This window comes from Poeciliopsis prolifica, unplaced genomic scaffold (assembly GCF_027474105.1).
Source record: "Poeciliopsis prolifica strain line A6 unplaced genomic scaffold, Auburn_PproV2 SCAFFOLD001, whole genome shotgun sequence".
In the NCBI taxonomy this organism is placed as follows: domain Eukaryota; kingdom Metazoa; phylum Chordata; class Actinopteri; order Cyprinodontiformes; family Poeciliidae; genus Poeciliopsis; species Poeciliopsis prolifica.
Genome location: NW_026562376.1, coordinates 21,254,888 through 21,282,845, shown reverse-complemented (window position 1 = coordinate 21,282,845; position 27,958 = coordinate 21,254,888). Strand labels below are relative to the sequence as shown.

General features: G+C 40.2%; 2 protein-coding genes across 5 annotated transcripts; one reads left to right on the top strand and one right to left on the bottom strand.

The window, feature by feature from the left end:
- The first annotated feature begins 7,267 nt into the window (after positions 1 to 7,267).
- On the top strand, positions 7,268 to 26,972 carry si:dkey-30c15.10 (uncharacterized protein LOC559353 homolog). 4 transcript variants are annotated; one of them, XM_055041285.1, is made up of 24 exons: positions 7,268 to 7,520; positions 15,580 to 15,679; positions 15,770 to 15,937; positions 16,210 to 16,293; positions 16,641 to 16,825; positions 16,984 to 17,076; positions 17,941 to 18,028; positions 18,657 to 18,740; positions 20,042 to 20,337; positions 20,449 to 20,534; positions 20,951 to 21,080; positions 21,338 to 21,473; positions 21,640 to 21,828; positions 21,920 to 22,046; positions 22,172 to 22,220; positions 22,648 to 22,701; positions 22,791 to 22,823; positions 22,907 to 22,931; positions 23,038 to 23,141; positions 23,506 to 23,559; positions 23,953 to 24,039; positions 24,657 to 24,764; positions 24,848 to 24,990; positions 25,824 to 26,972. In XM_055041285.1, exons 2-24 carry the CDS (start codon positions 15,586 to 15,588, stop codon positions 25,987 to 25,989), a joined length of 2,583 nt encoding a protein of 860 aa, XP_054897260.1. In that variant the 5' UTR covers positions 7,268 to 7,520; positions 15,580 to 15,585; the 3' UTR covers positions 25,990 to 26,972. The 4 variants fall into 4 exon arrangements, with proteins under 4 accessions (XP_054897260.1, XP_054897275.1, XP_054897269.1 ...); XM_055041300.1 differs by lacking the exons at positions 7,268 to 7,520; positions 18,657 to 18,740 and adding an exon at positions 14,735 to 14,858 and having other exon boundaries at positions 22,910 to 22,931; XM_055041294.1 differs by lacking the exons at positions 7,268 to 7,520; positions 18,657 to 18,740 and adding an exon at positions 14,735 to 14,858.
- On the bottom strand, positions 10,715 to 11,315 carry LOC129367080 (C-C motif chemokine 3-like). Its single transcript, XM_055041324.1, has 3 exons — positions 11,216 to 11,315; positions 11,001 to 11,127; positions 10,715 to 10,910 (listed from the first exon to the last, which is right to left on the bottom strand). The coding sequence occupies exons 1-3, from the start codon at positions 11,277 to 11,279 to the stop codon at positions 10,802 to 10,804; spliced, it is 300 nt and encodes a 99-aa protein (XP_054897299.1). The 5' UTR covers positions 11,280 to 11,315; the 3' UTR covers positions 10,715 to 10,801.
- Positions 26,973 to 27,958: the final 986 nt, after the last annotated feature.

The window sequence follows — 27,958 nt, the reverse complement described above, 5'->3', positions numbered from 1 at the left end:
GGAGGAACACATCCGTTTGCTAATCATCACTCCTTTTTTTAATTTTTTGTCATTGTTGACAAAAAGGCGAACTGATTTCTGTAGAAATCACGCTCTGGTCGTCCCCTAAAACATGCAATCAGTCTGTAAGATGTTACCTGCTGCAACGCAGCGCAAACTCAGAAAATCAATGCGGTTGATGATGGAAATACTAATTGGTTTGGAAGACAAGGGAAAAGACCTGATAGTGAATCATTCATGTCTCGATTTGAACCACAGGGTTATGGGTTGAATTCCCAGTTGGGGTCCTTCTCTTTCCTGAGAACTGGAACTGAGAAACACTGAAAGATCAGTTTTGGGTTTTTTTGCCTCCATCTTGAGAATTTATCTAATTTTTGCATCTGAATCGACATCCTGGTAACCGACGTCCATCTCACTCTCGTTCTTTGTTTTCAACCTTACTTCTGCTCTGTTTTTTGCTGCTTTGACCTCAGTCCTCCTGTTCCTCCTCCTGAACATCCTGCCCACAGGTTTGCGGGCAGAACGGTGACCAGCGGCAGCCTGGTGCTGGTCACTGTGACGACCAGAGAGGAGGGCGCCGCCCAGCTGACGATCAACTGTGAGAAAATGGTGATCGGCACCATGCTGGTTAAGGACATCCTGCTGGCCCTGACGCAGTGACGACAAGCGGACGCCCGGCTCCACTTGTGCCCCCCTCACTCCAGCCACCCCGCGGATTTTGTTTAGGACTGCGTTCTCCAACAAGCCACGTTGGACAGGAAGCTTCCAGAGTGTGAAAAGATAATGAGCCATGCATCTGAAGAGTGACAGAGAAGACATCGAATTGTAGCATAATCATCGTTTAGCTGCTCACTAAACCACTTACTGGTTTCCAGTTTAAGTATGGAAGCAAAATGGACGTAAATGTTTGGAGGTTCTCTGCTCATTGTCCACATTAAAAGTTTTGTTTCAGGTGAAATAAAAAAACACAAAATGCTACCAAAACCGAAGATTTTTGTGGTGTGACCAGATAAACCGGGCATCCAGAGACAAGTAGAAACTGAATTTAGAGGCCCAGCTCGCATGGGTCCGGTTCTGATTTCTGTTCTACAACAGTGAAGCAGTTTTCATGTTGCTTTTTCATCCATTCACTCTTCAGTCCTGACTTTGTTTCCGTTAATCCTCGGTTTTAAGCTGGTGAAGTTAGTGACCGAGAGGAAAAGCTAAAGCTGTTCGATCTTTAACCTGGGACCGCTTTAGCCGTGCTCTGGAAATTGATTTGAATTTCTTCCACATTAATATCTACTGTGGCTACGCAGCTGTCACAGTTTAGCTAGATCCAAAAATGCACTAGAACTAAATTACTTTTATCTGTTTGAAGAAAAAAAAAACAAACCCTGTCATGCCAGTATGAAATCAGAACACTGGTCAATTATAACTAGATAGACATACAAGCATTGTCGTGGTGTCAAAGTGGATTTGTAAAACTCATTAATCGACTTAACCGCTAAGTCGGGATATTTAAAGGAAATCTCAAATTTGTTGCTTACCTAAAAATACTGCAATCAATTCATGTCAAGGTAGCATTTTGTTCAAAACTGTTTGGGTTTGAGGAAAACATTTTGAAATTTGCATTTCAAAGTCATTTGCAAGGACCTTTTTTTTGTTTGTTTGTCTAAATCACATTCAAGTCAGAGGTTCATGCGGCTTATTTTTGTGAAACTTGAGAGCTCCATGAAAAATGTCCATTTGTCTTTTTTGCCCTCGGAGACAAAGTCAGGAGCAGAGGCAGCACATCATGTCAGATGCAGCCAGTCGTGGAGAGAGTACATGTTCACAAACATTTTGTTTCGGTTGCCATTAATCCTAAAACCATCCGATGATCGCGTCAGAGTCACAACGAGGAATGTAGAGGTAATGAAATATCCCCCAACCAAAAGGAGGCGGTTTTCGCAGAAAACAGCAAATTCACACCTGGTCGTTCCTTTCATCTCCAATGGCTTTCACATAGACAAAGTATGGTTTATCATGCCCTGTGTGTGGTTGTGAATTGTAATCTTGAGGTATTGCAAGTTTATTTATTGTACAAATAAAAAGATTAAAGCTTACCCGTCTTCTCTCTTGTATCGTGTTTTATACCGTAACCCGGAAACTTGTTTTCAAGTTTTTGTGTAAAAGGAAAAAGAAAAGGTAAATTCAGCAGCAGGAGCCTCTGGGCACAACTAGACATTAAACCTATATGCATATTTTGTTTTCAGACTGGCTGGGGGGTGAGGGTGGGCAAAATCCTATTTATAGTTTTCCAGAGACTAGAAACAAAAACAAGCACAAATTGGAAGCGTTTTTTTTTTTTTTTTTTTTTGTGTAAGCATTAAACAATCAACCATATAAGCGGAGACACATTGTTGATGTTGTCATTATAAAATAACTTGCAATTAAGTTTTGGCAAAGATCAATATGATGTTCACAGGTATTGGAGCGTTGTTGTTGTTAGGAACTAAAATAGTTACTTTTAATGCAACTTAGTCTCTAAATCAAGTAGTCAGTAATCTAACTAAGTTACTTTTTCAAGAGTAATCAATAATCCGATTAAAGTTACTTTTCCAAAGTAACTTTGCCATCACTGATAGTGAAACACTTTAGCGCAACTCTTTAGTTCATTCATTCGTCCCGCTTCCCGTTGCTGCTCCGGTTTAAAGGAAACGCTGTTTTTGATTAATGTTAAGTTATGTAAAAAAAGTCAATACTTCAGTTACGATGTCAAAAAAGCCGCGTCTCGGTGAAGTGTTTATGTTTCCTGAACTTTATTGTCATTTTGAAGACATCACTAAATAAGAGTTTGACATTTCCTCCCGTTATTGTGGCAAAGCAATAATAGAAAATGATTTCTGTTTAGAGAGGTTTGGTCTGATTTAACTTCAGACAGGGAAGGAAAAAAAGGTGCAGGTGTATTTTTATTCTGCGTCTGTAAACTTCTGTCTTGAACAGCGAAGGCATCAACAGCTCGTTTTACATTGTTTTGTAACCTCTGACCTGTCTGTGCTCCCTGCACAGACTTTAGCTCAGCAATGTCCTCGACTCACAGCAGATCCACCAACGTCCGTTTTGATAAAAGGCGTCACGACGCCACGCTGAGGTTAAAGGTTACCGCTGTCAGCAGACTCGGTCGGGCCGGACTCGCCCTCTGAGTCGGAGTAGAACGGCTTCTCAACTTTCTTCTCCTTCCTCTTCTCCCGGCTGCTGCATTTGGTCCATTCGGGCACCTGGCGGACAGAAACGGAGCCCGGTGAGTTTTTATTTCAGCCACAGTGGACGGGAACAAAAAATAAATAAATGATAATAATAATAAAAGAAATAACCCTCAGCAAAGAAAAAGCCCAGACGTGGGCAGAGGAGCATGGCCATGAATGCCTCTGCCTGGGCGTGATGCAGCCAAATGAAGCCATCCATCGCTGCTGCTGATCTGCTTTTACACAGTGGGGCCCCCGAGGGAGGGCCCTGGGGGGCCATGGCCCCCTTTTGAAAACCTAGAGAATCATGTTCAGCTTGTAAAAAGGTACATAGAGTCGTCTTTTTTCAACAAGACAGCAAATAAATTAATCAAATTAATAGGTTGGTCTGGCCACCCCTGTGCAAATTTCTGAGGCTGCTGCTTTTACTACGACTGAGTATTATGGCCATAGTTAGAAAAATTAAAAATATAAGCATGAGAATAAAGTCATAATAAAACGACGATGAAATAGTTCGGAAAAATATAATGAGAATAAAGTCACAGCAGATCTATTCTCGTAATACTATGACGTTATTCTCGTAGTATTATAGCTTCATTCTCGTACTTTTATATATTTCATTTTCCTAGCGTGGCCTTAATACGCCGACGTATTTTACGTCTTCCTGCGAGAAAAAAAAAAAAGAAAGAAAGAAAATGAATTCAGTCCGGATGCTTCTTTATGCCAAATGAGACGAGCACCAGGTGATGCCTTCATGACCAAGTTGCATAAATGGCTTTCTTTCAATACAGGGAGCGTTTTCATTATCAGAAGTGATGTCTTTCAGGACTTACCCTCCTACCCTTTCTGTTTTTCTTCCCAGAGAAAGCAATCTGCTCTTTCCCTGTCCGCGCTCATTGACCGGAGATCTTCGGTAATGACCGCCGACATCTCCTGGTTTCAAAATCACTCCTTCTAACGCGTCTCGACATGCCTGACGAGCCGGGGTTCTGTTCATCTGTGCTACCCGTAAATCCGTCCTACCTCGTGGTCATGCGAAATCTGCTTACTCAGCAGATTTCCTTGACATACGTCCCACCTGTGGAAGTTTTGTTTCATGAGTTTTGTTTCGTCGAAGACGACAGTCAGCTTTATTTCATTAATTTCACACCTGGCTTTCATTGAGCTGCTGTTTTGCTTCATGTTTCCACTTCACATGACAGGCAGCTTAGAAATGGCTTTAGTTACTACTGTAAACAAGTCATGGTTTGGCGGTTAATCAGGACAAAATACGTTGTTTTGTGGGCTATTTTGTCGCTATATTTTAAAAATATTTTAGTTTAATTACACTCTTTTTTTATTATCAAACTTCGATAAGTAGATGTCAGCGATACTCTGTGGGATTCAAGCTGTGTAATAGTCATGTAATGTTAGTGTATATTGATCATCTCCAACCTTTTCATCGACACAATGACCTGCGCAGTTCAGTGGACACACTGTGGCTGCGTTGGACAGTCTGTCATACGATGAATCGGTGATCTGAGTCAGTCTGTGTTTAATTCAATTCCAGCAAAAACGTGTTTTCCTCGTCTGATACTGTTTTATGTTTAACAACACCTTTGTATTGGAGATATGTTTTTAACAGGTAAGGATATTCAGTTGGAAACAGAAATTGCTTTAAAGGTGAAGTTACTCTTAAAGTGTGGCTGCCTGAATCATGCTGTAGCCTGAACCTCTGCAGTAAACATGTAGTAAACGTGTCCTCCTCTCCATATGACCCCTCATAGAGAAGCCTTTTCAGACAGTGGGTAAGTTGGCTTTGACAGGTTTGTTGTTCCCAGCTGTCTGTGTGTCCGCCTGCTTTACAACAAACCTCTGAACCCCCACTTCCCCACCATCGCCCCCCCCCTCCCTGAGACGTGACCCCTGACCCCTTCCTGCCTTGGTAGTCGCACCGCAGCTGCATCTCCAGGTCTGGAGCTGCTGACCTGCTGATCACAGGAATGACTGGAAATGCTCATCCACTGATCATGATTCAGTTCTGTTTGAGCACAAAGCGAATGACAAAAAATACTCTGAATCCACCGATCAAAGCTGTGCTGTTGTTGGTCTGAGCTGTTTCTGTGCAGAGAAACTGATTTAGTTTCGGCTCGGTTTGGCTTTTTACTTAAGTGTTTGTAGTTTACATTTGAGAAGCAGCTTGGAAATGTATTGGGAGCTGAGAGGTCTACCATCAATCCCCTTCGGTGTTCAGTGGGAAGCATCGCTGCATTCCAGTTTGTACCGTTTGTTTGTTATTCCTGGTTTACTGAGCACAACTAAAATCCTAATCTGCAGCGGGATTTAAAGGTAGTCATGCAGAAGCCACGTTGCTGGGCTGTAAATACAGTATGTGTGCTGCATGTAATACTGCATGTCCAAATTTGGCTGACATCTAGAACTCTTTACATATATATTTATATATATTCTGGTCGTACGTTATTTCAGTGCTTTTCTTTCTCAATGGTGAGATGTTAGAAATGACTAAACCTCTCACAATAAGTAACACATCAATTGATAAGTGTTAAATCAGTCGTTGAAGAAAAGCTCACTTAATATTGTTGAAAAAACGCTGTAAACATTTGATACCTGTACAAAGTAGTTAGCTTGCACTACCTGATGCTTTTACCTGTTTTCTGTCCATCTTAAGTCCAGAGCAGACTAGCTTTTTTTGTTGTTGTTGCTTTTGCCACCACTAGATGATCAATATATAACAAACCTGATTGTCTTTGCTGGTGCAAAAGAATATTAGGGTTACTGTGGAGAAAAACAAAACATATTTTAGAGTTTAATTTTAGAATTTTCAAAAAATCGTCAGAATTTTTCAGCCTTTTTTCAACAGATGATAAAAAATCATTTGATGCAGTAATTTTATTTAGAAGCGCACTTCCATGAATGGCCAGCAGATGGCGGTGCTCTAGGACTGGTTGCTCATCAACTCCCATAGGAAAAGAATGTTTTTCCAATGGTATCATTGAAATCAGCAGTGATGTCATAACTCTATGACACCACAAAGGAATCTCTCTCTTGAATTCAGCTCACTGACAGAGTTTTGTCAGACCTGTTCCACATTTCGATTGCAGCAGATCACTCTACAAAACACGTTCGAAAGTCACTGAGACAAGCGGGATATCGATTGCAGATATCGCACGCCTTTTACAGCAAGAATACCGACATGAAGCACCAACAAATTGCATGTCAACATGAAGCTTTTCCATCTAAGCTTTCATGGGTCGACATCGTGGACCTCAACGTCCAGGTCGACTACGACGCCGTCGTTTTTCCTTTTGAGGACGACAGCGACAGCCCCTTTGAGCCGGAAGGTGTACCATCAGAGAACCAGGGGGAATCAAGTCCTTCCGGCGACTTTGAGAATCCATCATCTTCAGAAGTCGAGCAGAAAACAACTCGGTCTGCTGGCTTCCAGATCACCCCCTCAGTGGAAGTCAAGGACGAGACAAACCAACACGTCTTCGACCTCACAAAGCAGGTGGATGATCTTAAAAAAGAGTTACAGAGCAAGATCTTTGATCTCCATGAGGAACGAGAACAAAGGATTGCCTATCAGGCTCAAGTCCAATCCCAGCAGGACGAAATTCAAAGACTGCAAAACCTGTTACAGAAAGAACGTCACCAGCAAGTCAAACAAGATCGTGACAGAAAGGTGCCGGAGACGACAGGTAGCTCAAGGGCTTCTTGCTCGACCAAAGTGACAGCTGACAAGGACCTTCTTCGACAGCTCGATTACTTCAAGTGGGAGGCTGTAAAACATGCCTCCCACAATAAAGGCCTCATTGAAGTAATGGTCGAAGAGTACAGAGTGAGGCTGAAATATGAGGAACAGCTCAAACATCACGCAGAGCAAGCTTCTAAATTCGTAGAACAAGAGGCAACAGTGAAGTCTTTGCAAGATCAAGTTGCAGACCTGAAGCTCAAGTTAAAACTTGCTATGGAAACTAACCATCCTGAAGTCTCCACCCGACCAGAGGCCCCCCTGCAAACAGAGGAGTCCAGGGACAGGCAGACCTTGAACCAACCGGAGGTCTCCATCCATAGCCCGGTTCAGCCTTTGCACCGACCCACATCCAGGTTGCAAAGAGAGGAGACCACGCAAACCCAGACCTCCACACAAACCTGGAGGTCCGAGGACAGACAGACGACCATGCAACCAACCTCCACCGGTTGCATGGAGGGCCTTCGAGTTGGCATTGGCAGGAAGGGCAAGCTAATCCCGGCTCGGCCTTTGCGGCGACCCACACTTGGGTACTAACCTCGGTCACAATACAAACCCAGGTTAGACTAAAACTCTGCATTAATTAATTGATTAATTGGTCTTTCTAAATTGTCCTAAGTTGTCCTAAGACATTAGACTACTAGTCTAATGCATCTATGCAATTGGCAGAAATATAACTAACATTATATAAACACTGTTCAGGTAAAATCACTCAGTCAGGTTTATTCATGCATTGTGCACAATGCAGAGAGCTCATAAGACAATCAATAATCAAGCCAGTCTGGATGCAAAGCTCACAAAACTCTCCCAGGCAGAGACTAACACCTAAGTTTTATGCAAGAATAAGGAATCAAAATCCCTCGACTGAACATCCGAGGACTATTTGGGTTAAATGTACGAGATTGGATGGTTGCACGGGAACCAGGCCGACTCGCACCTTGATTTGATTCCTTATCCTTGCATGAAACTTAGGTGTTTGTCTCTGCCTGGGAGAGTTTTGTGAGCTTTGCATCCAGACTGGCTTGATTATTGATCGTCTTATGAGCTCTCTGCATTGTGCACAATGCATGAATTAACCTGACTGAGTGATTTTACTTGAACGGTGCTTAGAAATAGTTTTTTTTTTCCCCCACAACAATTCCTATTAACTAAAACTTAATTTGGATCTTACCTCTAAACATTACCCAAATGAATGAGTCCATCATATTAGGACCAGGCTTTGGTCCTAATATGATGGAACTAATGAAGTGTTTCTCACTTCCCCTCCTCAGGTGGATCACCTGCCCTGCATGTTTTAGGTGTTTCCCCTTCTGCCACACCCCTAGATTGAATCTGTGGGTGACTAACAGGCTTCTGCAGAACTTGATGACTGCAGAAGAGGTCATGCAATCATTTGGATCAGATGTTCTGAAACAGAGACATCTAAAACATGCAGAGCAGGGGGCCTGAGGACAGGAACTGAGAAACACTGACCTAATGTGACACTGGACATATAAAGGTGCGTTCACACCAAATGCGTTTTGAGCATCAGGTACGTCTGGTTTGCATTCAGTCTATGTGGAGACGCTTTGAGCGACTAGCGCGGCGCAATTTGAACCGTTTGGAGCGTTTGACACGTCCAGCGCATCCAACACTCCACATAGACTTTGAATATAAACCGGCCTGATGCTCAAAACGGGTTTGATGTGAATGGACCAGTAGAATGTTCGGTTCCACTGGCAACAATGACATCAGCAGTGATGACATCACTCTTTGATGCATCAAATGAATCTCTCTCCTGAGTGAAGCACACAGGCTGTTTTTACAGACCCGTTCCTGTTTCAGACTTTTAAGTTCTAAGTTGTGAATCTTCTACATGTTAAAATTATCTGAAGGCAGAATAAATCCAGTACAGATTCACATTCTCAGGTAAGAGAGACTCACCTGGTATGAAGTTCATTTTTCAGTACTGGAATTACACCCAAGATAAATTAGTTTAATCAAAGTACGTCATGAATATGTGAGCGTGTGCTGAGTTCTATAAAATACTTTGTTCATTCAAGTTTCCCCTGCAATTATTCCTTTGGCTTGTTTGGGTTTTTTCCTTGCCGATCAGCCTCATTCTTTGTCCTCTTAGTTTTCAGACGTTTCCTCGTCTTTTACTCAGCATGTGACACAACCTGCTCACAACAACGTTCGTGTTATAACTCATGTCCCGTCTGCAAACTCTATGGGTTTGAGACATGCGTTTGTCTAACCACAGTTGTATCTTTTTTACTGTGCAAGAGTTTAAACTTTAGAAACTTCCTAAAAGGATTGTTTGGAAGTGCAGTATTACCTCTGAAGAGGCTTCCAAATGATATTCCTACAGATATTTCTAAGTTTTTTATTGACTTTATTATGATTCTGTTACAAGACTTTCAAGACGCTCACCACAAACCCACAGTAAAGAAACACGTCGGGGAATTAAAAAAAAAGAGAGAGATAAAGTGGAGAAAAGGTATTGGAGGAAATATATGTAAGAGGAAATGTATAGCTAGTTAGAAAAATTACAATACAGCTGTAAAAGAAAGAGATTTGTGTTTTTCTGCGCTACTTTAAAACAATGAAATCATCAAAGGACTCAGTTCAGACAAAACTATTTCTGTGAAATACAGAGTTTGACTGCAGCTTAACATCAAAGTGGAGATGTAGATCTATAAATCCTTCTCTACAGCATTGCACAATTTCTGAAAATGTTCTTCAGGTTTCCAATAAAAGATCGGACTGACATTGCTCATTGTTTTGGTTTTCCATCTCTGCCATCAAATCCTCTTCTGATGAGAAGTCCTATTGATACCTCAATAGTTGACAGATTTCTATGTTCCCAGTTTTAGTTTTAGACAGACTTGTCTTAATCGGTGAAATCATTTCCTCACTGATAAACAGATCTCTAGTTTAGGTCGACTCAGACCACAAACACCTGGATCTGAACAAACTGCCTGCTATAACTCCTGGTTATTCCACCAAAATATTGATTTCTGAACGTTTCCTGAGTTAGAACAGTGTTGTTGATGTTTCTAAATGAATATGAACTTGTATTTTTTTGGGGTGGAGGGGTTGTTTGTTTTGTTTTGAGATTTTTATTTTTTTTTGTTTGAGCTCTGAAATCACTGCCTCTTTTTTGTGATTTTGATCATTTCTCATTTTCTTCTCCTAAATACTACATTTTTGCTTGGGATTTTGAATACAGGTTGTTAGTGGTTCATAGAGTAAATGAACAATGTTCATTTTACTCAAACTTACACCTATAAAAAGCAAAATAAGAGAAACTGATCATTTTAAGTGGCCTCTTCATGTATGGCATCTGTTAGCTTTGAAAAGGAGCTTGTAAAATCACTTAATGCATCACGGCTGCTTGTGATTTCAACAGTCAAACTCAGACTAAAACACACATTGTAAGTTGACAAAATACATTTTGCAGTCTGTCGCTTTATGGATGTAAACAGATTCTGGCCTTTTGGACTTTGTTGACTTTGCTGTCATCATTTTTTGGGATCTTTACTTGGTTTCCTTGCTTTTCAGTTTGTGAGCCCAGTTTTTCATTTGTTTTCATTCTGTGTCGTTTTGTCATTTCTCCTCAGCTCTTCCAGTCCTGCTCTGCACACATTGAATTGGTCTCAATTTACCTCCCAACACGTGCTTTGGTCATCAGAAACTCAAACACTGACTGTGAAGTTTAACATCAGCAAAAGATGCAAAAGACAATGTCTGAATCAAAAATGTGGAAGTTTATTTACATACAAAACTGATTAAAGCTTATTCATTCCAAAAACAACAGGCATTTCCATAATGTACTGCACATAAATACAGTTCAGGACGTTCACTGTTGCAGGCCGCTGCCTTCAGAGTTGGTCATTTGATTGTAAGCCTTCTCAACCCATGCAGTGGTCTGTCCGAAGCAGATTAATCGTCCCTTCTTAGTCTCTACTCTGCAGATTGTAGAAACAAAGAAGAAATCAGTTTCATCCTCTTTTCACCTGAAGTCTACGTCTAATCGAAAAAATATAAAGCGAACTCACATGAATCCTCTTTTCAAGCAGGAGCTGTGGGTTTTTATTATGTCCACAATCCTATTTTGTGGCACTCTCATGTTGCTGAATTGGTCACAACAGGTTATTGGACCTGTGTTGAACTGTACTGCCATAGCTGTGAGGAAATCAAAACAAGTCAGCATGAAACTACAGTTTATATATCAGATGAGATGAAACCGAAGAACAAGACAGAGATCACTCACGTATGGCGTCGCAGCAGCAGGCCATGATCAGTATCATTCCTACGGACAGGCAGAGAGTCTTCATGATGCTGTTGGTGGAAGATGCTGGAGCCGATGATGTTCTGTTGCTTCTCGTTTTGCTGTGATTGTGACTGAGCTCTGTGACGCTTATAAATCCTGCTCAACTGGGAACTGAATTTTTTTTTTTTTTTTTGAGGTGGTGATTTTTCCAAGATAAAATTTTTAATGGTTAAAAAAAAAGAAGAAAGAAATCAATTTCCCCGGGGAGAAAAAAAAAATGAAACCGCTGCTGCTCAGTTTCACAACGTCACTAAGTCACTGACCACAGATGGGTTGCAGCGATAAAAATGTGACACTTCACTCAGCGTTTGTCTTTTTAATTTCCTGGAAACTGAACCTCTAAACGTGAAGCATGTCGCACCTTCAGTATTCTGAAACCGACATTTTTATACAGAGCACAATCATGTCTAGATTGGATTAAGCTACTCTACTCTAAGCTACTGGTGGATTTTTAATGGGATTCAGTTTTTACGTGGGTCAAATGCAGCAACACTTTGTACCACCGTCCCGTCCAAATCCAAGTTGACTGGGGTTGGATCCTCACTGTGGTGGCTGTGGCAGAGTCAAAGTCCCCTTAAATGAGCCGTTTCGGGGGCGCTGTGGTGGCGCAGGGGGCAAAGCACGACCCACGTATTGACGCCTTAGTCGTCATAGTGGTGGTCACAGGTTCGGTTCCTGGTCTAGTGACATTTGCTGCATGTCACTAAGCAGAGATATGAGGGTAATGAAAAGGTCTTCTATTACCCTCTTTCCAGAGGAACCACTTTCAAATAAAGGCCACTAGAGCCAATAAAACCTTTAAAAAATGTAGTGTATTTCTCTAACCTGAAACTGACCCTCGACGATTCATTACCTACTTTGGTACAATGAAAGACAGAGTTTAAGACGTAACTTATTTAAGGTATCAAGCGCTGTCCGTAGAGTCTCTTCTGGTCTGACCAAATCCTGAACTCACTGATGGGCTTCCTGCTTTCTGAATGGATGTATTTGGCACAGGATCACAGTGACATCAGCTGTAAGGAATGCATGAAAGTCCTTGAACGTAAATGAAAAACTGCTTCAGGTTGAAGGTTATTTACTACAATTATTTTGTGTCAAACACAAAATAAATGACGTCAGTCTGTCTGCAGAGGCCTGAAGCTCGTTTCTAAGGCTTTGGGATTCAAGAGGGTTTTGACCAAAAAGATCACTTAGGCCAAAAAATACATATATCTTGATGATGATAGCTACATTTTGAGGATTGACAAGATAAAAGCATAAAACAAAAATTTTATTAAATTGAGTATAATAGAATAGAATGAAATATATTTAATTGATCCCCAAGGGGAAATTGTTTATCAGTTGACAAGCTACTCCATCCAAATTGTTAAATATTAATAGTACAAATATAACCACAAGCAATAGAATGTATTATATAAATCTATACATTTTTATGTATAAGAACTTATAAATATGAATAAAAAATAAATATGTAAACAAATAAATAAAGTAACAAGCCTGCACATGCATCTATACACAATCTATAAATGAGTGCAGAGAAAATCAGGTTTAAGATACTCAGAGTTATTCAGATTTCAGGGTGACAGAACTAATTAGGGAACCAATTTCATTTTAATATAAGTTTAATATAGGTTTGTTTAAATCACAATTGAAAAAACACACTTTATGTTCACCCAATCTATCTGTCTGAAATCACTAGAAAGGAAGCATTTAAAATGCTTATATTTAATTTTGAGAACTAACCCTTTAAAATGGAGACCATAAGACAGTGCATTAGTCATTGTCTGATTTATGGCTGTAAAGATTTCCATATTACAGCATGTAATTCTAAGAAAGCTATTGGCCAGACACAACGTTATTTTTAAAACGAGAAAGTCAGAGTTACCCTTTCAATGGTCGCCGGATTATAAATATAAACTGAACATGTCTGTGTGGAAACGCACCATGATTCAGTTCCTCTGTTTATGCAAATCTGTTTGCAAGCCGAGATGAGGGAAACATTGATCTCATCTCTGCTGGGAGATGAGATCGGAGATAAGACCGCCGACGCAACATATTTAGATTGCAGCTTTTACACCTTTGTCCACACAACGAAGTCGCAGCTTGTTGTTCAAAGGGACTTTCAGGCCTGCAGCCATGCTGCAGTTAAATGCTTATCAATACCTAAATCACATAGATAGATAGACAGATAGATAGATAGATAGATAGATAGATAGATAGATAGATAGATAGATAGATAGATAGATAGATAGATAGATAGATAGATAGATAGATAGATAGATAGATAGATAGATAGATAGATAGATAGATAGATAGATAGATAGATAGATAGATAGATAGATAGATAGATAGATAGATAGATAGATAGATAGATAGATAGATAGATAGATAGATAGATAGATAGATTTTGTAAAGGAGTTCATAGGATAACTCAACACATTTTGGCTTCTGGTGATTTTAAAAGTGAAAGTCAGGCTAACAAACACACATTGTAACATGACAAAATATATTTTTCAGTCCTTCATTGTATGAGGCCAAAAATGTCTGAGCACTCACTTGTTGAAGTTTTTTTTAGATACAAAACAAATTAAAGCTTTATTCATTCCAGAAACAAGAGGCATAATGTACACTGATCTATGGCAGCAGGCCTCGATCAGCGTCATTCCTACAGACAGGCAGAGAGTTTTCATGATGCTGTTGGTGGAAGATGATGGAGGCTTCTCGTTTTGCTATGTGACTGAGCTCTGTGACGCTTATAAATCCTGTACAAAGAATTGGTAATGGTTAAAAAAAAATTATTAAACAGAAGAGAAAAAGCTAAACTGTTGCTGCTCAGTTTCACAACGTCACTAAGTCACTTCTGCAGTCACAGACTGCTGGGTTGCAGACATTAAGATCTTCTGTGCAGAAGGACTTTACTCAGCGTTGGTCTTTGCATTTTCCTGGAAATTATATCTGCATCTTCATTGGTTTGAAACTGAAGTTTTTGTACAGAGGAGAATCATGTCTAGATTAGGTTAGGTGGAAAATGGGTAGAAATATGAGAGAAAAATAGTAATCAAATGAAGAGTGTCTAAGTTTTTATACAAAATCCCTCGCCCATTCCTCGAGAACTACATCTTACAATTTTAAATGCGTCCCTTCTCCTGCACACCTGAATCAAATGAGCTCCTCATCAGGCCTCTGCAGAGCTGAGCGACTGCTGGTGAGGCAATATACTTTATTTTAGTATCTACAGTGCAACAGCTTGGACCTTTGATTGCAGTTTTATTGCAGTAATGACGTACCCTCTGCGTGTCCATAACAGTAAAACGTTGATTTGAATTGCTTGTTTTATTGTTACCTAATGAAATACGGGTCTACGACCTTGTTTGCTGACCAAACGGCGAGCTGCGCAGAGTGTCGGTATATTACGGTAGCAGGAAGAGTCCATTTGTGCGCTCCGCTGACGTCAGAGGACCCGCTGAAATTCAAAGTTAGAGCAGCACACTGTAACACTTGAAGGCAAGGAGGCTGTTCTCTCGATTTAACGCAACTTAGGTCTGACCTGAATCGAATTTAAGGGTTTAAGACACATTCTCAGGTAAGACGCCAACAACGAATTTGGCTCTTATGTTGAGAAATTCAAGCTTTTTTCCGCTTATGGCGTCAACTCGAAGCTAAGCTAACGTTATGATGGCCGACTGTAAATAATATGGCTCGTTTTAAACACACATCTATTAATGTTGAAAGACCAACTCTTGATATTATATTCTGTCTCTCTAAAGTTAGTTCAAATAGTTGCCACTTAGTTTTGTTTAGGTTTCCTGTGTTAGTTTGAACACTGTGGGGCAGCTAGCAGCTGAACTAGCCACCTGTTTTACCTGCGTTTCATTTGAAACCTACTTTGACCTGGGCGTTGTCACGTCTCCTTTCACAAACGTCTTCTGTGCTTACTGCATGGTGTTATGAATCATTAAAAAATATAGTTTCTAATTTGAACAATTGAGTGTTATTGACCATCAATATGTTGTATATGTGTGTAAACAGCTGAGTACCACAAGGTCTTATTATTCAAGCTAAGCTAACCTCTGATTACCTCAAACAGCTGATACTGAGATTGATGCAATAGTTATTTTGTGCTGTGTTCATGTATCAACATCTGATCATATGTTATGATTTTGCATTGTTTGCGCTGAATGAAACTTTTTGGGAAAAGTTGTTAATGGGTGTTAAGGGCTGTATTTGTTATAGTTGACTCTGCTTTTATGTTTGATTTGGAGAGAAGTAACACTTCAACATGCTTGTTTTGTGTCTGTTTTTAGTTAATCATGGAAGCTGGGCAGGAAAATGGCAGCAATATCACCTTTAAGAGGCAGAGGGAACCTCTGTCGGACACTGAAGACAACATCGTACCTGCAGCAGGTGTGCTTTTGATGTACTGCAACGTTAAGAACCAAATCTTTATATTTGTACTGTGCCGGCCTTTAGCAAGCATTCGTTTTGCTGTTTCAGAAGTAAAAGATGGACTGAAGCGACGACGTGTGGAAGCAGCTGGTCAGGAGAACCTGACTCCTGAGCCGTCCTCATCCGGACGTCTAGCGGAGTTCCAGGCAAAACCGGACACACCAATGATCCCGTCGGTCCGTTCCCGAGTCCAGCTGCTCACCCAGAGAAAAGACGGTAACTTCATCTCACACTACTGACGTTGGCATGCTTATGTTGCGTCTAACCACATTCACATTAAATTGTAACAACTTAAACTCCAACCTCAGATTGAGTCGCATATAAAAATCCCATCGGCCTTCGATTGTCACTGATGATTTCCTGTTGGAATCAAGTCTAGCTGTAATTATAGAAAAATATATGGATGATATTTGTCAAAACATTGCTGAATTGTTGTGGTAATGCAGGCATCACACTGCGGCTTGTAATGGTAAATGTTTTGTTTTTAGGGTTTTTTGCGCAGCGTTCTTTCTCTCATCCAGGAAATGAAGGCCCATCGGTTTCCAGCAAGGCTGTCGGTGAGCATCTTCTCGGTAAGGATGCAAATGAGATCACACCTTTACACTCATCTGTAGAGGAAGTATTACCTCTTTACTCTGGGGAAAACGATTTCCTTTATTGTTTTTTTATACGTGAAGAAAGCAGAACTAATTGCATCACTGCTTTCTTGGAAAATGGGCCTTGTGGGGGTTTATCTCCAGGTCAATAAGAATGTCAAATAAATTAATAAAAATGCATTATAAATGCTCTGAATATTATTTTGGCAATGGTTTAAACCAAAGAAAGTGTTTTTGAAGCAGTTTAGTAGGCTAAGTAACTATTTATTTGAAACACTGGTCAACAGTCAGCATTTTGGTTGCTTTTATTTTTATTTTTTCAGGTGAGGAAAAATTTCATCAACGGCTGGAGCGTTTTAAGGCACCAGCCTCTCAGGCCGACACCACCCAAACACCGAGCCCTGCCAGCTCCTGCCCCCGGCCCCGCTCCGACTTCGTGTCTGGCATTCAGCAGAAACTGCAGTGCACAACAACACCCAGCTCCAAACAGGCTTCCATCATGCGCCAGGTCGGTTCTGCTGCTACACATACCGGGTCTGTCTGTACACCTTTGCTGTTTGAGTTTGAAATACTGGCAGCCTGAATAAGGAAGTTATAAAGGCTTGTTGGCTGAATCAGAATATTTTTCTAGATTTTTTTATTATTATTATTTTTCTTTTTAATCAGGAACGGGAGCTCGAGTTAAACCAGTTGCCTTTCCAGCCGATTAGTAAGAACGCTTGGCTGAGAAGGTGTAGCTCGGATTCATCAATAACTCAGGTGGGTTTGAGGCGTCCGTACCATTTATTGGGTGTACTTTTATGTAAATTGTAGTTTATGGGTTTGATTGAACATGTTTGGAAGCTTTACTCCTTTAATTGATTCATTTTAACAAACTTCAAGTTGAGTTTTTCACCAAATGCTTATTCTAACAAATGACCATTAACACACTTTATAGCACTTTCCTCTACTTTTTTTACTGTTTATTTTTTAGAAATTGTGTTTGTGGTTGACTCTTAACATTTGTTTCCTATATTACTTTGTAAAACCATTAAAAGGGAGGGCCTCCTGCTGGCTGCTCGTCCCCCGCCTCACGGGTTTCTGTGTCTAAAAGGATGTTTTGTTGGCCTCCCATTCAGCCCTGGGATGTGAGTCAGTGATTTAAATGTAACTTCACTGACTGGCCACCTTTTGCACTTTTAACAATTCTGTACACATTAAGTTGGATTTGAAAGGTCACCTTTGTAGGTGTTGTGGTGGCTCAGGGGTTAAGCACAACCCACACATGGGGGCCTTAGTCGCAGGTTCGCTTCCCTGCCTGGTGACCTTTGCTGCATGTCTTCCCCCTTCTCTCATCACCCACTTTCCTGTCAATTTGCTATCAAATAAAGGTCACTAGAGCCAATAAAACCTTTAAAAAAAATTCACCTCTTTTATATTCTCCTCAGGATTTTACATTCTTTCAGCTTTGACACATTCTTTAGGACAGTCGTGTGGTTTGGGGAACATCATTTCTTTCTTACACAAATACATATTCAAACTGTTTCTGCTTAAATTCTTATAATATTTGTCTACCTGAATATCACAACAACCCTTCCTCTTATCCTGATGTCATTACTCTTTTTGTTTCTTTTTCTTTTTCAGGAGGTTCCTGGAGACGTAGAGATGAAAGATGGGAGTTTTACTGAAATGTTGACATCAGTGGCTACGACACCTTCTGGAAATACGACGGGTAAGAGTATTGACTGAACTTTCTCCTGATCTTGTCTTAAAGAAATCCTGGAATTGAATCCAAGGAACTGAACCAGGATCAATAAACTTTAGTTTGAGTCTCAGGTTAAATTAAAAAAACTTGATAAAGTTCTTTGCTCTAAGACTACAAAAGGGAAAAAGTAGACATTTAAGTATTGCGGTAGCCGTACATACGGCAACTAACTCCATTTTCATTTGGTGTTTATCACGATGTCCCCACCACGTGTCCAGAAACATGTTTTCTGATCATCTTGCTCACTAAAGACAACGATTTGTGAACAGAAAGAGTGAAAGTGTTTTAGTTGCCAAATATGTTTTTAAGAAAATGAAATCTGAAATTTTCTACCCTTCCAGTAAAAAATAAAATCTGTTGTTAAAGGGAATGTGAACTGTATCAATGTATGAAAAATAGTTTTTGAAAGACAAGGTTTTGCTGCCTTATTTTAAAGTATTGTGCTGATATCTGACATTTGTTTTGTCAACTTCATTTTATTCTAATTTGACTTTTCGCGACTCCAAATATTGTATATTGTTTGCCAGAATAAAAGATAAATCTCTGAAGTGACATTTCAGTGACTTAATTGGACTCAGACCTTCTCCCTCAACAGGTGAAGCAGCGGTCGCTGATGCTCCTGTTGCATCTAAAGAGCTTAAACTCAACAGAGAGGGGCAGAAGGAGAGCGTTCCTCATGGTGAGGAAGCAGGACATGAGAACAAGCTCAGGCCTGCAACTGTGAATACAGAGGAACAGCCAGGGTCCCAACACCCAGAGAGCCAGGCTGTGCTAAAGTTGTCTTTCATCGATGAGCACAGCCTGTCTGATCTGCACACAGCTGATAAGCACAGCTTCTTACAATCAACTCTCCTAGATGAGTCGAACACGAAGGAAACGAGCGAAGTTTCCAGAGTAACTGAGGTGGAAAAGTCTGAGGTGTTTCCTTTTGACGAAGATGAGACGATGGAAGGTTCTACGTGTGGTGAAGAGATTGAGCCTTCGACCAATGAGGAACTAAGGGAGTGGAGATATCCTCAAGGAAACGCGTCGGCTGACGAGGCGATCTCAGAGAGGGAGAGAGTGTTTAGTGAGGAGACGGAAGAAGAAATGGAGGCAACTGGAGAGGGAGTGGAGAAAAAAAGTAGCTTGGGAAATAAAAGTGAACCTGATAGAAGTTCTCCAGATCTAGATGTCTCAGGAAAGACAGCTGGCTTTGGTGAACAACAGGAAGATGAGAAGCTTAGACCAGAAGAGAAGAGGAGTGATGGAGAAAACGGAGTAGAGGACTCCTTGATAAGGAAATCGGCTTTAAAAACCAAAACATTGAGAGAGAAACCATCAGAAAATGCAGAACATGAAACCAACTTTGAAAACGAAGCTCAGCCTGGTGGGAGGGGTGAATGTCAGGGTTCATCTGAGATCCAGATGTCAGACTCCCATCAGGGGGAGAGGGCGGTTTTAGGTGAGCTGAAAGCAGAAAGCTCAAAAAAAGTCACCTTTGTCCTGGAGCCGGAGCTGATAAATAGCTCTCCTTTATCTGAGAGCAACGCCTCAGAGGAGTCCAGGGCAGACACCAGTCTGTCAGGTGAGATGTGTCTGAAAAGCTACTTCTTAGAGGAGCATCCCTGTGGTGAAACACTTTGGGTGATCATTTTCCACTGGTGAACTGGGAACACTGGGTTCCACACTGAGGTGATTTTAGAAAATAGAACAAGCTGTCATTGAATGTGAGCTGTACTCTTATTTTACCTGTCTATGAATGTAGATGTAGAAGAGGAAAACATTCATAGAGCAGCAATTTATTTTTAATTGTAGGACTGCCTAATCACTGACCCAAGTCGATTAAAATGAGGCTTTTACTAAAGAGTCCTAGTTGTGCCATATGTACAGATCAGGCAGGAAAATGAATCTGAAGAATCTGAAGCTTACCTCTTTAAAAAGTTCAAGTCTATCACATAAGAGAGTAAGGGATAACTCAAGACAATGTTGTGTCATCAGATTCCGGGTCAAGCTCTCACGATGACACCAACTCGACAGAAACCATTGAGAAGATGTTTGAAGAGGTGCTGGAATATGCTGCGAGTGCGGAAGAGGAGGGCCGAGTTGAGGAAGACGGAGAGGATCACGACAGCGGCATTGGTTCTTGTTCTGTTGGAAAGAGCGGTGAGAAGATCGAAAGAGAGGAAGAGCCCAGAGGAGAGGACTGTGATGAAAATGACGAGCTTCTTACTTTTCCTCAAAGCGGCATCATCTCTCCTCTCAGCAAGTCTTTTGAATCTGTGGTTACCCCACTGGTAAGACTGGTTTACACCTTTGCTTTGTTTAAATGTCCTCAAACCTTTTCAGATTCATGAACGTCAGAAACGACAGTTTTTATGACTTCGCTGTTTGGTGTTTTCCATCAGCAACTGGCTGCGGCCCAAGAGTCTCATCCTCCACCTTTGCCCCTGTCTCCAGAGAAAAGCAGCCCTGAATCTGCTCCTCTGTACAGGTTGGAAAGGATTTTATTCATTTTTGCCTAACTAAGTACAACTTAAGAACCATATGAATCGTTAAAAGAAAGTTAGAGATGTAATTTCTTTGAATATAGATATTTTCATCGACACATTCACCCAGATGTGTGTAAATTATGAGAAGACTGAATAAGGTTGCTAGTGAAAAGTTTCGAATGTGAAAAGATGGAGCTTATGCACATTTCTCCCAACATGTGGGATTTGTTTTTGTTTTAGAAATGAGCAAAGCAAAATGTTTTACCATCGGAAAACACGTAAAAAAGTCACTAATAAACCATTTTATTCTGTTTCCAAGTCTCATAGTGGTTTGATTCTAATTTGCCATACATGACAGACGTCAGGTGACTGGTTTGAGTAAACAGCGTTCACTAAGCTGATGGTTGTTGTTTGACAGCATCGATGCGTACCGCACACAAAGGCAACGTAAGCTGCCTGCCATTCAGAGCGTGACCCCAGTGGTTCAACGACGAACGCCAGAGACGCCGAAGCCCAAAGAGTCTGCCAACACCAAGGAGAGGATAACTGTGAGAAGAACTTTTTTTTTTTTTTGGTTTGTTTTTTTTTCTTTTACATTTTCTGATATTTGTTTTAAAAAAAATGTTCTAAAATGAGTTTCAATTTGTCCTTTCTTTGTCAAAGACAAAACTATTCTTGAGCTTCACATGTGGGCTCAATGACCAGCTCAGTTTGGTCAATTTAACAAAGTTATTTTTGTTTTCCTTAGATTCGTTTGGCTCTGTTAAATGTTTACATTCCTATAATGTTGTGTGTGGTTGCTCAGGCTCTGAATGAAGAAGCTGGGAAACTGCAGCTGGTGATCAACCAGACGCTGCAAGCGCTGAGCTGCTGCACCGATGAGGATCACGGACGAGGCTCTCTGGAGGAGGCCGAAGCTGAGAAACTTCTGCTGGTGTCCTGTATGACAACCACAGCATTTTAAACTCCACACTGGGTGTTTAATGGTTCAGTCATGTTGATAGTGAATATTTCTCTATTCAGGATAACTACCTGAATAGAGAATCTTTACGTTTGCTGTTTTTGGGGTTTTTTTTTAGTACATTCTCTCCACTTTTTGCTCTTTAGGTGAGAAACGGTCTGCTCTGCTGGCAGAGGTGTCCAGACTGCGGGAGGAGAGGAGCCTGCAATCTGAAGAGGCTCCAAAGAAGGACACGGACTACGTTTCCCAGCAGGCCTGCAGAGGAACAATCAACATCACCAACATCCAGCTGCCTCTGAAGGTTGAGTTTGTCTGCTCGTCCAACAGCCGTCCAGGTAGCAAAGCTGTCATTTTCTCAAAGATTAAGGCACACATGTTGCTTCAGATGGTTCCTGACTGACTGACTGGTTTATTGAACTGGTCTAGGTCGACCGAGCCACTACTTTTTCGTCCTGATCCGCTACGGACCGTGCAACGTCATCGCCACGCCGCTGGCCACAGCTTCCGACGCTCAAAATGGAGACGCCATCTCCTTCCCGACTGCAGTCACACTGTGAGCTGCACCTGTTCCTCTGTGCTGCTCTTCTTTTCACAAGTTTTTGAATCCTTAATCCAGCATAGCTGCTGAATTAAAATAAAAACATTGCACTACAAATGACTATTTATTTAAAATTTCAGAAAGGATATACGCTCGTCTTTTGAGATTGATGTCGAAGTCTACAGCCTGGTGAGACATTCATTTTGATTTGTAGAGTTTATTGCTATGGATGCAAGTAAAATTTAATGGTGCAATAATTTATTTTGTTAAACTATTGGGTCACAGAAGTAGATTACAAATTTTGAAGATTTAATCTTGAAATTTCTCTGGAATTTTCAGTTTTCCATTTCAGAAGCCTTAATTCTGAGATCATTGTATTTTTCTTTTAATTCAGACTAGAGAGCAAAATGTCAAACCCTTTTTTAGCGCATTTGGTTTTTTTATTCTTGTAGTTGAATGTCCCAAAGTTTTAAAATAAAAATAAAAAATCAATGTGATATTTTTGAGTAACTTTATTCATCTTATTTGAAATTAAATGCATTTATGTTCTGATTTTCTTTGAAACTGGTTATTATTTTTCTGTAGTTAATTAATTTATTTTTTCTCCACAATCCAGTGTCCTGGCTCAGGATCCACCAGCACCACAGACCGGACCAGCATCAAGTCACGTGTAAGTGAGCGATTATTTTCCTCAGAAATTCAAAGCATGTTAGTGAAAGCAGTCTAACTTTTTTTGTGTGTGTTTGTTGACATAATCAGGTGACGCCAAGGAAGCTTCTGAACACCCTCACAGTAAGAGTTCATCTGTAATCATGCTCTGTGGTTTTAATGACCTTTTTCTGTTTCATGCATCATTTCAATGTCGTTTTGTTCAGCAGAAATCCAGCAACATTTTCACATGTAAGTTGAATTTCTTTTCAGATTTAACTTTGTATTTGCTAAACTCAGTGAAGGTTATTTTATGATGCAGTTTCATGATTCGTTGTTTTTGTTCCTCTACCTTAAGCTCCTGCTGCTCTCAACTCTCGCCGCTCCAGTAACTTTTCTCTGGTGGGTTCCCACAAGATCACCTTGGCTTCACTGGGATGCAAGAAATTTCCTCTCGATAAGGTAATTTATGATTGGTGCTATTTCAGCGTGAAGGTTAAACAAGTCTCTCTTACTCCAGTCCTAAACGGTCGCATGATTTTCTGAGCGATATAAAATTAAACAAACCAAGCCGTGATTTTGTTCTTTTTGAGTCAATGGTTCCTGTTTTAGCTGAATCACAAAGAAAACCACAGTTTTTATTTTGTTTTGTTTTTTCTCTCTGGGTTCTGCACATTCCTGCACTGTTCAGTTTTATCTCCCAGTGCACTGTTTTCACTGTTTTAGTCACTGAGGTCTGTTTGGTTTTTTCAATTGCACACCTGGGAGGACTCACTGACGTGATGTCTGTCCCCCTCCCTCTCTCTGTCTTGCTCCGTCCACTCAGATGAAACTTGATGGCAAAATCAGGAGGCTGCTGGGAGATGAATTTCAGGAAAAGGTTTCATTTTCTTTTTGTTTTTTTTCCCTTTAACTTCCATCACTCTTCACATGTCTTCCCTTTTCTCTTCCTCTATGCAAAAACTAACCAGCTGCTTGATTTCTGTGATAATTAACATGAGTTAGGTTTTTTTTTTTCTTTTTTTCATTTTCGTGTTTTTGAAGGTGATATAATTTGCTCCCTTAGTTCTTTCTGTGTGAATTCATCCATTTCAGTCCCTCCAATCAAATCAGCATGAGGATATTTATGCCCAGTTTTCTTAAACACACACAGAATGAAATTTAGCTAAAATGTTCTGATTTAGCTCAACCAGAATAGATAAATATGACCGAGTGAAGTGTTTTTGTCCATAATCTATAAATTTCAAGGTGACTCCTCCTCTTGTGACTGCAGGTGCCATTTCTCTCACCACTGGAGGGCCACATCTACCTGAAACTGGACAGCCAGGGCCACTCCGGCGTGCAGCACCAAGGCTTCCTGGTCAGCAATATTACCATTTTGTCATTTGCTCCCCTTCCTCTACAGCACAGTTGTGTTTTCAGAGTAGAAATTATAAACTGGAGTGTTGAACTCTGAGAACCCTTGTTTTTTTTTTTTTTTTTTCTGTCTAATCGGTTGAAAGTAAGTTTTGGCCAGAATGGCAAATTGCACAGCAGACATTACATTATTGATTACAATTATTTTCATTGCCTTAAATGTGTTTGCAGTCATATTGAAGCCATCTGTTCTGTGTTCCTCGTATCAAATGCAGATCTGTTGCAATCAAAGCATCTCGATGCAACCGGGAGTTTCTTTTCTCCATTTAATCATGAAAGTGCTGCGAAATGATTGGAAAAGACGTTTTTATTTTGTCCTTGGAGATCTCTTTGGGCTTAAAAACCTACCAGCATTACCTGGATTTATTTTTCTTTGTCTATGTGGAAAATGACCTCCCAGTCGTTGGCATGGACGATTTCTCTAAACACAAACTTTTGAGAATATCCAAAAGATTATTTTGAGACCAACAGGTGATGCTAGTAGTGAGGGCAGTTTCTACAAAGAGGATGCTGGTTATTGAAGTGAAAAATCCTGAGATTGCTTCTGTCTCTTCCGTGCAGACGATGTTCGAGTTGATCAGTGAATTTGGGGTGTGGAATCGGCGATATTTTGTCCTGGAGGACTGCAACTTGTCCTACTGGAGCAGCCCAAATGACAGGGAGACCAAGGTAGCAATTGACCAACAGGTGTTTAAAAAAGGAGAGAAAAAAGCCATCGGGTGATGTTTTGATTCTCTGGTTGAACTCTTCAGGAAGCAGAAGGCAGCATCTGTCTGTCCAGGTCTCCCAGTCAGTGCGTCAGGCCTGTTAAGAGAGATTCGTGTGCTCGACCTTTCACCTTTGAGCTGGTGAACGCCTCTCAGCAGGAAGACCACAACCAGGAAGCGCTCTCCAAGTAAGTTCATATAAAACTGCCAACATAACCCTGGATTCACTTAAATTACACAGACAATGAATGAATGAATGAACCGTTTCCATAGATTGGTCCAATAATATTTGCCTCCATTTATGTCAGATTAGATATTTTCTTTTTTTCTTTTGTCTTTGATGATTAAAAATTGTTGGACAACATGAATAGTAAAAGCTTTTGATAATCTCATAAGATTACCCGTTGTGATTAATCTTCCTCACTCTTCAGGCTCTTTTCTTTTATCAGTTGTGAGCCTGACAAAAGGCATAATGATTAACCAAATGTCTGCAACATGCAGAGAATGCCTGCAGACAATCATTTGAGATTATGATTGCAGTTTGATTTTATTTTATTTTTTTTTTGGCATAGTTATAATAATAAATGTCATGCAACTTTTATTTAAGTTCAGTTTTATTATTTAGTGAAAGTACAACAGTTTCCCACAAAAGATTTAATTTATGAAGTTAACACAAATATTTTCTGCTGGTTTTCAGCACAATTTAACTGTGTAAGGCCATGTTTTGAATTTGTAAGAAGTTAAAATTATTCTAGATCATCATTCAAGCTGTTGTTGACCAAATTTGTAATTTCTGGCATTTTCCATGTTCTCATAAATTCAACCTTGAGGAGTAAGACAATTATTTTTTTTTTTTTAACTGAACTTACTACGTTTTTTTTTAACTGAACTTACTATTTGTTATTCATGTGACAATCTGTCTGACTTGTGCTAGTTTGTATTTATTTATTTTAAATTGCTTTAAACTCAGAATGTGTGAGCTGTTGATGAATGAGCTGTGCGTTTGTGCCGAACCTCTCAGGTGTTGGTTCTCGGCTGACACCAAGCAGGAGAGGCTGGACTGGATAGAGAAGCTCAACCAAGCCCTGCTGGACTTCCACACATGGAGCCGTCCCCCGGCTGAGGACCAGGAGTCCAACATGTCCAACGTGTCCAACAGCGGGAACTTGACGGAGAGCATTCTGTAGCGCGAACAGAGTCCTGGAGCCGTCCTGGAATCAGCTCTTAGGTTTTTGGTATGAGCTGATATCGGAGATTGGATCAGAGCTGTGGGAGACGCCATGAAACATCTCATGTTGATGACTAATTCATCCTTCTGTTTTAATCCTAATCTAATCTACAGTTGTTGGGTTTCACTTTTATTTGCAAACTCTGGTGCAAATCGAATATTTTTAGTATCATGTTGTCAGATTTTTTTTTTTTTACTAATTTTATTTTTTGCAGGTTTTCATTTGGTGAGCAGCTGCTCTGTTAATAATTTGTCACTTTAAGTTGTTGCCTTTCCTATTACCAATATTTACTGATGTACGTGTATGGATTCAGATTCTATTTTTATTGTTCAAGCTTGAAGGATAAATGATCGATACACTAATACTAAATAAATGTATGACGAACACAGGATGGGCGTATCAGTGAGAACAGAAACACTAAAATGAGAGAACATGAAACCGATCAAAAGCCGTTTTTTCTGTTAAATGTTCGGGTTTGGCTGCTTTCAGAAGGCTGATGGACAAAAAGCCTGTTATTGTTTCTGGGATTAATTAAGTGGAAGAGAAATATACAAAACAATTTTTATTCACCTTGATGTGAAGGAGGAGACTTTGGTTGCTTAGACTTTATATTCCTAATTTACAAAGTTTTACCTTTAATATCTAAATGGTTGCAGTTTCTTACTATTTTTTTTTCAAAATGAGATTCTTTTTAAGTATATATGGACCTTTTGATGATCAACATTGCTGGCGTCTTGCCTGACTGCATTCCCAGCACATTAAGTGTTCATTATTACAAATGCAAAGATCCATTTAGTTTCTGACATAAACACGTATGTAAGGTGAGGGTAAATGATTTGTTCTGTTTAGTTTTCTTTCCCCTCTGTCATGTTGTTAGTTTTCTTGTATATGTGTGTTTTCAGTCTACGCGTCTATTAGAAAGTAACAATAAAGTCTAAGGATTGAAATGGCTTGAATGATTACAACTGGCATGAAAAACACTTGCCAAGTTTTAATGCAGTGCATTGCAAAAATATTCTTTCTTGAACGGTGAAGTTTCACATCAAACCTCCAGATATTTATTCACAAAGTTTGTGATGAAATAATTAGGATGTAGAGGAAAACTGATGCAGGCTTTAGAAAACCTTTTACCATTTCAAAACTGAACAGTTTATGGTTTTAAATTCATTTTATATTTAACTCCAGCTTCATTATAATGTTACGTCGCTGTGGAGTTCCGTCAAACAGCTTTCCATGTAGACGCTACTTAGCGTTGCATCTCCATTGGATTTAGGTCTGGACTTTGACTAGGACAGTATAAGAAATGAGTGTAAATCATTTTGTTTCAGCTCTGCTTGGCGAACTTCCGGCCCAGTTTCATGGAAACATCTAGCAGGTTTTCCTCCTGAAATAGCCTGCATTCATCTCCACCTCCATTCCTGCAGCTTCACTGTCTGTATCTCCATAGCATGATGCTGCCGCCGCCAGGTTTCGCGGTGGGATAGTTGCGTACTGTGGTGCATGCGTGAGCCAGAAATGTTAGTTTTGGTCACAAATGATTAAGGTGCCTCATTTCACATTTGCTGTCTCCCCAATGTGGATTTCTTGCGACTTTTTTTCTTAAAATTTATCTGACACCAGATTTGTCAAGCCTATGACTAATAGCTGTCCTGAACTATAAATCTTTGCATCAAATCCATTGACTTCTCTGCTTGTAATACAACAAAATATGAAGCTGAAGCTGTGTTTATGCTTTAGTAGGACATTTTACTGGGGTATAGTTTCTGCCTTAATGTGAAGTCGTTTCAGTATCAACAGGAAAGGCGACTATTTCCTGCTCTCTTGTTTATTTCTCTCACACCTAAGTGGTGGTGTGTTGCATGTCTCGCCAACTGAAGCTCTGCTCCACATTCAGAGCCTGCAGGAGTCTGGCAGGAAGGCAGCTCAG

Bases quoted from the DNA above. Each gene is read 5' to 3' on its own strand.
- LOC129367080 (XM_055041324.1), bottom strand. From the start codon at position 11,279: ATGAAGACTCTCTGCCTGTCCGTAGGAATGATACTGATCATGGCCTGC. The intron at 11,128-11,215 runs GTGAGTGATCTC...ATTTCCTCACAG, and splicing joins CTGCTGCTGCGACGCCATAC to CTATGGCAGTACAGTTCAAC. The intron at 10,911-11,000 runs GTGAGTTCGCTT...TACAATCTGCAG, and splicing joins TGCTTGAAAAGAGGATTCAT to AGTAGAGACTAAGAAGGGAC.
- si:dkey-30c15.10 (XM_055041285.1), top strand. From the start codon at position 15,586: ATGGAAGCTGGGCAGGAAAATGGCAGCAATATCACCTTTAAGAGGCAG. The intron at 21,081-21,337 runs GTGAGAAGAACT...GTGGTTGCTCAG, and splicing joins ACACCAAGGAGAGGATAACT to GCTCTGAATGAAGAAGCTGG. The intron at 22,047-22,171 runs GTGAGCTGCACC...TTAAAATTTCAG, and splicing joins TTCCCGACTGCAGTCACACT to AAAGGATATACGCTCGTCTT.